Raw genomic sequence first — 12535 nt, 5'->3', positions numbered from 1 at the left:
AGCCAGCAGCCCCGACCCCGGCGGCTTTCGGCGCCTCCGCGGACTGTCTGCGGGGATGATGCGGCGCGTCGGAGCCTGGGGCGGGGAGGGCGCTATGTCAGGGAGATAACGCGCCTCCGACAGCAGCCCGGGGATAGTCTCGGTGCCAGTTCCTCGCCTCCGGGACCTGGCTGCCTGGCAGCCGCTTGCTTCTCGGCGGCCGGACTGGCAGCGGCGGCGGGGCCGGGGAGCAGCGGGGCGAGGCCCGGCGGGGCGCGGGGCCATCGGCCGGCCGCTCCGGGGCACCCCGCCTCCGGGGGGCAAGCGCCCGGGAGGCTGAGGAGCGCAGGCAGCAGAGGAGGGGAGGAGGAGGAGGACAGCGCCATGACTCATTTGCAGGCAGGTCTCTCCCCGGAGACTCTGGAGAAAGCTCGGCTGGAGCTGAACGAGAATCCCGACACCTTGCACCAGGACATCCAGGAGGTGCGGGACATGGTCATCACCCGGCCAGATATCGGCTTTCTCCGCACCGACGATGCCTTCATCCTGCGATTCCTGCGGGCCAGGAAGTTTCAGCACTTCGAGGCGTTTCGCCTCCTGGCCCAGTACTTTGAATATCGCCAGCAGAACCTGGACATGTTCAAGAGCTTCAAGGCCACAGACCCGGGCATCAAGCAGGCACTGAAGGATGGCTTCCCTGGAGGGCTGGCCAACCTTGACCACTACGGCAGGAAGATCCTCGTGCTTTTTGCTGCCAACTGGGACCAGAGCAGGTAAATATAGGGCCACCCACCCACCTTAACCCCTTCTTTCCATGGGCAGTGCATGCAAAAAGCTGTGGCAGAACAGAGAGATGGTGGGTGGGCAGCAGGGTCACACCTGGCCATGCTCACAGGGGTCTGGGCAGCAGCTTGTAAGGCAGAGGCAGGAGAGAAAAAAAGACATGTATTTTGTGGCTTAGGGGCTTTTTAGCCTTCCCATCCTTTAGGCTCTGAATTTTGGGAGGGAAGAAGGAACTGCTTGGGTGCTCCTCTCAACTGTCTGATAGGAGGTTTACACGCTTCTGCCTCCCCTTAGCTGACGTGATCTGGCATGGTAGATGGTATGCTTACTCTCCTGACAAAGGCTGGTTGTGATCCCTGTGCTGGTCTTTCTTCTTCAGCACGCAAAGCTGCTCAAGTGCCAGAGGAGAAAGTGGGAGATGCTGTGTGCGAAGCAGGAGTATCTGTCATGGCTTTTTAGCTGAAAAGTTTGCCTGTGCAGGAAGCTGAAGGCTCTGAATCCTTTCCCTCAGCCAAAGCAAGCTCTTCCTGAGCCACCTGGAAATGCCAGTGTGGAAGTTACAGTAGCCACTTCTTTTCCCCACTTACACAGCTCTAAGTGCGAATTCCCTTAATAATAAGATGCAAGCACACAAAGCTACTGAATTGAAAGAGATTAGTGCTGTGCTCAGAACAATTTATAATCCTTTCTGGGGCCATTCTAGTCTGAAGATAACTTAGCAGGCTGACCCCAAAGCTGTCCCCCATCATGGTCCTTTCATTTAGCAATTTGCTTGATACTATGTGACACTCTGTGGTTATTCTACATACTGCATTAGGTGTCATGCTCAGTTTCTGCTGCAGTCTAAAATTACACCCACAAAAATTTGCTTGAATTTCAGTACATGTACATGTAAACAAAGGAATCCATTAAGAGTGAACTCGAAAGCATGCTCCTGTGAGTACTGCATGGCTTGCCTAGGCTCCCAGCTTGAGACAGCGTTTAGGATCTGAAGCACTTCTTAGTGAGAAAACTTAAAATCTTGTGAGTTGTGAGTAAAATCTTCACATGAACCTGCATGGTCTCTTGTGCAGTCAGCACAGGCTGTGTTCGTAGCCATTGCAGGGAGGGATCCCACAGCTCCTTGCGCCAGTGTTACAGGTAGGGATGAGTCTCTGCCCAGAGGGTTGCTGGTGCTCCATGGCTTTCCTCCTCTCCAGACTGGGTGGCCACATCCACGTTGCCTGTGGGGAGAGTTTCTTGGCCCTTGCTAGCCCATGATACATGCCCAGGAACATGGAGAAGGCTGTCAGGCACAAATAAAAACTGTCCATCACCACACTGATGACTAGAGAGTGATGATGAGCACATGCAGAGCTGAGGCCAGTGTCCTTTCCGGCCTTCAATTTTCTGACAGATAGAGCCAAAGAAGCTTAGTGAGGAAGCAGTGATGATGAGGCTAAGGACTCTGAGTGTGCTTCATTTCTCACTTAAGGACATTCCTCATTTCCCACATAAGGATGAGTTCAGCTTTTAAAAACAGCTCCACAAACGGTTAAAAATCCCCAAACAATTAGCAAAGAAATGGATGTTTAGGCCTTTTATTAAGTCATACATCTACCCTGAAGAAGTTCCCTTGTTAAAGATAGTGTGGTTTACTCAATACTGTTATTTCTCAGTAATGAAAAAAGCCCCAAAGCTTTATGTGACACTTTTCAGCTCATTCCTTCCTAGTCAAAATAACACCAAGAATTCAAATTCAGGGATAAACCAGCATTTAAAAATAATTGTCATGTGAAAGAATAGGTTTTATTTTCTTACTAATTTTGGATGTGCTGATATTTAAACTACATGAGATCAGCTGACAGAACAGTAAATTTATTGTGATCTTTTTTCATGAGATCCTATTGGTAAAACTGTTATTATTTATGTTATAATAGAAAAGTGACTGGGATTCACCAGGGTACCTAATGGCTGTATTTGCATTTGGGTGCCTATTGCTCTTCCACACTGCCTGCCCACGGTGTGACTCTCCTCCAGAGCAAGGGATTTGTTTTCAGATAGACCACTCAGACAAAGGGGAGAGAACGGAAGCCCAGCTGTGGGGAGTGGCTTTCTCAAAGGAACATGAAAAGTCATTGACAGATCTGGGAATGGAGCTAGGTCATTTTCTTTTCTAATTAATTGAATGTGTCTTCCGTTATTTCATGTTCAGCAACTGAACCTGGAAAACGCTGTGTGTGGAACTTTGACTGGAGCTGCTAAGCAGTGTGTTTCAAGCTTATGCCTTAACTGGCTTGAGATCTTGCAGTACATAAACCAGTGCTCCTTGTACAGCAGCCCCAGGAAGATTATTTCTTGTAGTCTGTCTTGTTAGGACCTCTTCATATGCTTCATAAACTGAGTTAATAGAGCACAGCAAGCCTCCAGTTTTATCATGTGTGTACAACTTACTATGGCCAGCATGTAACAATTAGAACTAAAAAGTTCCAATTTGTTATTTAAATGAATAGCAGACATACTACAGATGATTTATATAGCACCAGCTACATAGTTCCAATTACATAGTTCCAATTAGAAAGAGTAACATGGGAGGCAAAAAATTCCTATGGTAAAATGAGCCTGTGTACTATTTGTTATATCATTAAATTAAAGCAGGGCCTGAAAACTGTACCAGATGTCCTACCATCTGAAGGACAAAATCAGACACGCATTTAAAATAAACAAATAAAAAAAAAGGAAAGGTGAAGGATAATGCATTGAGTAACCCACCCCCTTTTTAATGGGACCCTGCCTAATTCTCCACCGTGTTTCTACTATGAGGAAAGGAAAGATGGGAGGTATTCCTGTAAGAAAGCTGGATAGCACTCATGGAGGGATCGGCTTCCAGATTGTTGGTTCATAACTACATTTGGCTTGTAGGTGTATATGTACATTTGAAGATTCTCTTTTTCTTAATGTGTCCAGCTGGGCAACTGTTTTTTCAGTTAGTGGCATAACAGAATTCAGACCTCAGTGGCAATGGATCTGTTGTCAGGCATGTTCTGCTATATGCTTCATGACACCTGAATGCATATTCCCTAAGAAAATTGGTCCATTTTGATTATATTTATTTGAAATCTTTTCCTGTATTAATTATCTTGGAACTTTTCCTAGAAAGTGCAATGGAGAAGTACAGTGATACCAATTCCTGTCTGTGTCACAGTGACCCAGTCATCTCACACCATCCTCAGTAAATATGAAAATCCACTGCACCCCTTATCCTTAGCTCTGCTGTTGCATCAGATGAGTTACAGCAGGCAAAGACCGAGGCCACTGATTTGCTTTCTAAACTATGCTTTCATGTGCAGAAGTGCTAGAAACTTTTCCTCCCATTAAATGAAAATTTAAATTCTGTAGCTATTAGAAGATTGGTCTGCTCCTCAGCTCACTATTAACCACAGGCAATTTGACAGGGTATTTTTCAAGCTCTGATGGAGACAAGTGTAACAAAATTAATAGCAATACTACCAATAATAACATATGAACAATAACGAAGTACCTGGTTAATAGAGTAAATTTTTTGTTTGGAAGTAATATGTTTATAATAATGATAATAATAATAAACTATTGCAACACTGTAATTTTTTTCCTGCAGTTTCTCCTGCTGATTGATATTCTTTTATTGTTTCCTAGCTTTGCCCCGGGTATCTACACCTGCTTATTATCATTTGTATTTAGACAGTGAGTGTTGTGGCTAGGACCTTTTGATCACTGCTGATGTAAAATTTACATCAGCTGAATCTTCATCCATGGCTCTGGCAGTTAGACATTGGGCTAACATAAGGAGTCATGAATGGTATTAAATCTGAATCTAAAAGTTAATGTGGTAAAATATTTGAAGCAGTTTCTATTTTTCTAGACATTTTTGTAACACTGGTGGTGCTTTTTGGTTTTAGAATATGGGCCCCCAGGGCATGCTACCACTTTTTATGGAGAACAGCTGTAAGAGAAATTTCAGTTCACCATCTTTTCAGCATTCAAACCCAGACTGACAAACCAGGAAGATCTGAGGCATCATTTTTAGATGTTTCTTTATGTATCTTGGAGGCTCTTGTTTCACTGAAATTCTAAAAATACTAAGTTGGAACAGTAGGTAAGAAATGAGCTGATGGCTCAGAGTCTTCACTGGCTTTCTCTTTTAAACCACAGTGGCACAAGAGCTCATTTGACATAAACCTTTACTTGTCCAAATGGTGATGAGCTTAAAATTCAGATTATGCATTCCTGACATGGTTTGGACCGTCAGGAGACATGTGGGTTAAATTCAAGCAAATAAGACTTACCGTTCATCTCTTCTACTTAACAGTTTGCATCCTGGGAGGCAGACTTGTGTCTCTCAGTTTTAATTCTCAAAATGAAATTTCTTTATATTGAGGGGGAGATTACAAATAGTAAAAGAGATAGTAGGATAACTGCCAAATCAGATTATCTGTTACTCAATGCAAATGTGAATTGACTGTAACCAGAATCTGGTTAAACAGATGATACGGTAGATGCCACCCACCCTCAAAATATAAATTACTGAAAACAGCTGACACAGCTGGATTTGACATGAGACCCTGCATTCTCCCTACCTCTTCTCTTTCTGTTGGTCTGGTGGGAATGAAGAGGATGCATAGACCACATAACCAAGAGGTAAAGGTGAAAGATCATAGTGAAGTACTACAAAGAGTTGATAGCAGTGTCTGCCAGACTGTTTTCCCCAGAAATCCTGGGAAAAAACTTTTAATCTGTTCATGTCCTGAAAGAAATTCTCAAATAGCTTTTCTGTAAAGGGGAAATTGCTGCCACTGTTAAATTACGAGAGAATGGGATGCTCAGTTAATTGTTTGAGCTGTTCAGTTCTTCACAAATCAAGACCTCAGTGAGACATTACCCTGGAAAGTTCTGTTGCTGTCATGGCAGAAGTGGTAGCCATCCCGAAGCATTTGAAAGAATCACTGTCAGTGTGGCTATTAACTTGTCAGGTTTTCCCAGGCTCACTGCTTTAAAGTCAACCTGAATGAAAAATGTTAAGAGGTAGCGGAGTGTGTCTGCATGCCAGTCCCCACATCATTTGAACTCAAGCTGGGACCCACATAGAAAAGGAATGTTACGAGTGCATTATATATGTGATAATATATTTCCATCATTTGTTGTTCACGTTAACAATTGGGCAAAAAAAGTTTTCTAAGTTCTCCAATGAATTGAGCATGGCTCTTTAAATAGAGGGCATTAAATACATTTACATTAACTGTGAGTTCCCAATTATCCTAGTAATTAGTAATACCTTGCTAGCTACAGTACATGCCGTAAGATCGTGTTTAAACAAGTGGATGCAACTGAATTTAGCCATAAATAAATAGGGATTTATTTCTGCACAGCCTAACTCCAGGGTACTACAGAATATGGACTTCAGCAAATCAGACCCAACACACCTTACTTACCTGACAGGTCTGGAACAGTCATTGTAAAACCAGGGCCAGGACAAAATGAGTGGCTTGCTGTACCCTAAATACATGCTGTTACTTAACACAGATTTATAAGAATAAAACAATAGTGTCTTTCCCCCAGACTGAACACCCATGGTCTCTTAAAATAAAGGCTAATATGTTGATTTTTTTTTTTTTCTTTAAAGTAGAAAGGCAGTCAGAGCCATCTTTGACCAAATTTATTTCACATATTATCCCATTTTTCTCAATTTTGATTTGTTATATTTCTGTATCTATATGAAAAGTGATTTCAGCATAGAATAAAAGTTTCAGCAACGCAATCCAGAGTAATTTTTTCCACCTTCTTTTTACATAGACTTTACATTTCCCTAAAGTCCAACCAAGGATAGAGCATATTTTATGGCAGAGCCTGTGCATCCTGGTGCTAACATGAACAGTAGTAGCAGTGAGGTGAAATGTTGTACAGCATGGGGCTGGAGTGGATTAAAGATGAGCCTTTATTGAAATAACTCTGTGCTGTGTGAAAGCTTCAGTATAGTTTATTTAATAATGCTTCATTTTCTTGGGCCGTTCAGCTGATAACTTTCAGTACTTAGCTTGCCATTTGCACCACCAAAGATTTCATCTGTCACTCTGGGTTTATGTTTCTGGTTGGTCTCAGCATGTGTCTGGAGTAAAAGCTGCTTTAAATACCCACTAATGGATTTGTCATGGTTTTCTGTACTTTACTTAAGTAAGGCATCAAAACAAAGAGAAGAGGTCCATTACAGAATGAAGGATAGCTCCGATATTCAACTAATAGCCCTGAAGGGTATTTGAGGGGTAAGCTTGGTTTCCTGTGTACTCCTGATGTGGCTTTTTAGACTTAAAGAGTATTTCAGATACCTTCCTCTGGCAGAAAATGTTCTTGCTTGCTTTTAGCTAGACCTGTGTTCTTCAGGACTTGTTTGTACTAACACAACTTTTTGTCTTTTTCAGTGGATAAACATACGGTATCAACATTGTTGCTGTGGACTATATTTCTTATGGTGAATATGCCATAGATTTGTGGAGGCCCAGCCCCACAACCACTTATTACTCTTTGTGGTGGCTGAAATCTTGGTTTCCTTGATGCCTGACAGTTTTCCCATTGACTTGAATGAATTCAGAAGTTAATTAGGTGTATTTGTGTTTACATGTATCAATCTATATATTTATCACTTAGGTATATATAAAACATTTTATGGCCATTCTTAGAGACCTGTTTTACCTCATAAACAGAGAATCTTTATGTCTGATGCACAAGACTTCTAGTAGTCTTGTGCCTCTAGGGAGCCGTTAATCAAAGGCTCGTGATGACTTGAATTATAGAATCATAGAATCATAGAATGCTAGGGGTTGGAAGGGAGCTCGAAAGATCATCTAGTCCAACCCCCCTGCCAGAGCAGGGTCACCTAGAGTACATCACACAGGAATGCATCCAGGTGGGTTTTGAATGTCTCCAGTGAAGAATTCCTTAGGAAGGACATCAGGAATCTGCATCAGGAACTTGTGACTCATCTTCTTGGCTTGGATGTAGGACATTTGCAGCAACCTTCTGCTTCATGGAGCTCTTCTCCTGGAGAATGAGATCCTCTGAATGGGGCAGCATACATGTCAAGTGGAGTTGAGGCTAATTTTAGGATTTGAGTATTTCTTGTATGAGCTCTGATAGGTGGTCATCCTCAGACTGAGACATTAGCTACTCTCCCAGTGTCTCAGCTGATGAAATTTCCTTTCCCACGGGAATGCCTCTTACAGGGTACATCTCCATCTAATTTCATGAAACAATTAAAAAATAGTATCTCTGAGGCCTCCACCACCCTGTGGAGGTAACCAGAGGTGTGAAGGCGGTTGGCCACTCTCTTGAGTCCAGCACTGACCCTGAACATGACTCTGTAAGCCTCCTTCCTTCAGGCTAAGTACATGTTTTAACCCCAATGCTGGCAGTTGTACAAAATGCATGTTGTACAAGGGGTTTCCAGTTCACATGCTGTTTAGGTGCCCTCCACTCTCCAGGCGGCAGTGTTGTACTGGATAGGTAGACTGTTTGGCAGATACGCTGGGCAAACTAAGACCTTATTAGTGCCTGTGAAACTGTCTATAGTCTTCATGCTGGCAAACACCCCCTACACATCCCATTATACATGTGCAAACTCATTTGGGAAACAGCTGATAAATTATTTCATTTTTTCTCAGGTTGTTCTTTGCACTGTGGTGTTGGTGGTGTTTGGTTGTTTGCTCATTCAGGGCCTCAGCAGCAACAGTAGCACTTTACCCATGTGTCCAGTGGTTGGGCTTGGGGGACCTGCTCTGCCTGGGTGGAAGGGGAGCCTCAACTGTGCCATGCCTAAGATGTGGGGTCTGCCACACCAGCCTCTGTGCCCCCAGGCAGATTGGCCCAGGGTGGGCAGGATGCTCCATAGAATTGTTTTGCTTGGAGAAAACAACTTTAAGTTTGAATCCAACCATAACCCAGCTCTACCAAGCATTAACCTAACTCTACCAAATCCAGTGCTAAACCATGTCCCTAACCACCATAGCTACATGTTTTAAACACCTCTGGGGATGGTGATTCAACCACTCCCTGGGCAGCCTGTTCCAGTGTTTGATAACCCTTTCGGTGAAGAAGTTTCTTCTAATATCCAGTCTAAACCTCTTGAGCAACTTGAGCCCGTTTCTGCTTGTTCTGTTGCTTGTTACTTGGGAGAAGAGATCAGCTTCCACCTCATTACAACTTCCTTTCAGGTAGTTGTAGAGAAAGATAAGGTCTCCCTTCAGCCTCCTTTTTTCCAGGCTTAGCAACCCCAGTTCCCTCATCTGCTCCTCATAAGGCTTGTTCTTCAAACCCTCCAGGTTTGTCTCTACTGCAAAAATGGGGTCCTGCCTAAAGGTTCTTTGATGATCAAATTGTGATGACAATTTTAAGGATCCAAGTTTTGATTACATCCTTCAAAATTGTCCTTAAGGCACTTTTTTTTTTTTTCTTTTTTTTCTTTTTTTTCTTTTTCCCCTCGTGGAAGAATTTCCGTTTACAGAAATGGATTTTTTTTTCTATCAAAAGAAAATAGAGAATTTTAACGCTTTGAGGATTTCCATAAGGAAATTACAGAAGTCTTCTTCTTGTTCTGTTTTCTTTCCCAATTGAAAAAATCTTAACAAAAAAGAGGGAGCATGACAAACTTCTTTTAAACATTAGATGTCAGAAAAGTAAAGCCATAGAAAAAAGTTAAAAAATAAAAATGAGAGGAGTGAATATGAAAACTTTTATCCCAGTCAACCAAATGAAATTCAAAACAAAATAAGGGTTTCCAAAATGAATAGAAGAATTGTATAAAATGGTGTTTTCCCTTTTGCTTTCTGGGGAGAAGACACTTCCTCTTGTTCAGTTGTGCTAGGCTGACATTGAGAGACCTTTTTTGGGACTGAATGGTAGGTAGGGAAGTTCACTGAGTTTTATTTGGCTAAAAGAAAAGATGGGGAGGTGTGAGGAATCAACTAGATTAGATTAATTTAATTTGTGTTATTTCCTTTTGCAGATACTTTCAAAATGTAGTTATGCACAGAACAGAACAGTGCACGCATATTAACGCAAGTAGAATTTAGTATCATTTAATGTAATTTCTAAATAGGCACATATGCTCTTTGCTGTATATGTGGGACAGTGAAGATTTCTCTGGGAACTCATAAGTTTGAGAACTGTGTTTTATGCCATTGTAGGACACTTTTAAAGGGCCTCATTAAAAAATATCTGAACAAATACTGAAGTTTTAATTCTTTTGTTCTTGGAATATTTGCTTTTCTCATATTTTCTGGTTTAGCTTTCTAATGCTGCATCAGATACTTTGGTGTGGACTGGCAAATGTGCATCTGTTTCACTATTTGCCTTACTTGTTAAAATGTTTTTAGATAAAAAACATAGTTAACCTGGAAAAAAATAAAAAGTTAAACTACTACTGCCATATCTCTTAAAAAAACCCAGATAATTAAGGTGCTTTGCCTTTTTTTAAAAAAAAACCCACAAACAATAAGCTAAACAAAATGGATTAGTAACTATTACATGGCAGTCTAAAGATGACATTGCTGTATATATTTGAGTTGTTCATCTGCTGTAGTAGGTGCTTTAGCTTCAAAAAGGAAAGATTATACTCAACAGGGCTTGCCAATATGAAATTATGTGATCTTTTTACAAGGTCACAAATCTAAGAAAAGTTTATGTGCATTTATCTGAAACACATAATTACATATTGTACGTGGCATCTTTGTATCCTCAAATTTAACATAGAAAATTCTAGGACTGATGAATACCATGTTCCAGACTTACTCCTGAAACCACATAATTTATGTGTCCTCAGAAGACAGTTAAGTGACTGTTAAAAGGTTGCTATTGCTCTTAACCAGAAACACCTCAAAGCCCTAGTGTATGTTACTTTCTGCTTTCAAGATCCTTGAGTAGTCAGCCTTATGTAATACCCTTTGTAGATTTAAAACCTCACCCGGAGAAAGGAACAAGGGGAGCACGTGGAAATTCCTTTTTAGCTGATAACTTTGTAGAAGCTGTTATTTCAATCCCTTGGAAAAATACAGGAGTAAACTTTGGGTCTAGGCTTCTTGTGTTAAGACTCGGGTTTTGGTATCATTGTGTTTTCAGAAAACTACAATTTGCATAGATACGTTTGTACATTTAATAAAATGCAGAGATATTACATCAGATCAGGAGACTAAAGAAAAGGTAAAAAATGCTTTTGGTGTGTAATATTGTTGTAGTTTTTTTCTGGCTTGGCTGATGGTCTCAATGTACATAATCGTGCTCCACAGGATGAATTCAACTAACTGACCTGTTGAGACTTTCCAGCTTTACATACCCATGAATTTTGACAGTTTGCATTCCTTTGTTTTAAACTTTTGACAAGCCGTACAAAGGAACAAAACTCAGAACTTCTCCACGCCCGTGGTCATTGCTCCTTTCCTAACCAAATCTCCCCTTAACATTCACAGGTACACACTGGTGGATATTTTGCGCGCCATACTTCTTTCTTTAGAAGCCATGATAGAAGACCCTGAGCTTCAAGTGAATGGATTTGTTTTGATTATAGACTGGAGCAACTTCACCTTCAAGCAGGCCTCCAAGCTCACACCAAGCATGCTTAGATTAGCCATCGAGGGCCTTCAGGTAACCTTCTTTTCTTTCTTTTCTTGATACTTCTTCGTCCTGCAATACATTACAAATCTAGGTGGCAAAAAATCCCCCAAAAAAACAAAAATCCAAAATTTTATGAATGGCAAAGCTATTAACCATCTTAAGAGATGGGCAGAGACAAGCTTCAGACGCACAAGCTAACGCGGGAGCTCTGTTCGCTCACTGCAGAAACTCCTGGTGTGTAGGCTCCTTCTGCCATAAATAAGTAGCTTTTCTGTCTTTATTCCAACGGGTCTGGCTTCCTGTAACTTCAAACTGTTGCTTCTGCAGCAGGAAGTTACAAGTAATCAGTTTATTTTGTTGTTTTGCACAGGGCTAATGAAATATGGGTTGCTGCTGCTGCGCCAGGTTGGGTTTTTTTTGATTCCATTGGAGACAGGCTCTACATCATTTGTCCTGAAAAGTGTGGGGCACTATGATTAGACAGTTAACTGCGACTGTTTATGTACTTAAAGTTCAGCATGTGCTTTGCTCTTTTGCTGGGTCAGGATTAATTAAAGCAGCAGCTTTTGGGACTGAGTATACAGTGTTTTAAATTTCTTTCTGCTCGTTGTAAATGCACTTTATTTGGCACAGGCACATTGGTGGAAAGGACACTATATCACTCTTGGCTGTCTCCTATGATCTTTAATGCTTATTAAAATGAAAAACTAGAAACTGTAAAGTAGTTGTTTACTGTGCCAACCTGAGTTGCTTAAAAATACCAGTAATTCACTCCTATGGCAGCATGCCTTGGTTTTGCAAGGATGTATATTCCTTTTCTGTGATGTTTTTATCATTTATACATTTTTATGACTCATAAAACAAAATAACAGTCTTATCTTTGAACTTTCTCACTTTGATATTGTTATTTTTGAAGAAACTTTTATAGCAGTAGGATGGAGTTTTGATTTAAATTTTGATGTGGCTTAAGCATTATTCAGCCTGCTGTTGCACACCAAAATGTAGTGATAGTCATGAGATAAAGATCTCAAGTTTCATTTTGTTATGTTTCCTTATGCCACAGTGTGATTCCATGGTCCTGAGAACTACATCAGAAGGCAGCAGTGAGATCTATAATAGTGCACCAATTTCTTTTACTGCTTTCAGTTTTCTTTTCTGT

General features: G+C 41.3%; 1 protein-coding gene across 1 annotated transcript in view; it reads left to right on the top strand.

The window, feature by feature from the left end:
• Positions 1-280: 280 nt before the first annotated feature.
• Positions 281-12535, top strand: part of CLVS2 (clavesin 2) — a 57264-nt gene continuing 45009 nt past the window's right edge. Inside the window, exons 1-2 of the mRNA XM_051615512.1 lie at positions 281-752; positions 11232-11406. Of these exons, the coding sequence (XP_051471472.1) occupies positions 364-752; positions 11232-11406 (564 nt within the window). The 5' untranslated portion in view covers positions 281-363. The remainder of the gene's footprint in view (positions 753-11231; positions 11407-12535) is intronic.

Source organism: Apus apus, chromosome 3 (assembly GCF_020740795.1).
Source record: "Apus apus isolate bApuApu2 chromosome 3, bApuApu2.pri.cur, whole genome shotgun sequence".
NCBI lineage: Eukaryota > Metazoa > Chordata > Aves > Apodiformes > Apodidae > Apus > Apus apus.
This window is presented reverse-complemented; position numbering and strand designations above follow the sequence as displayed.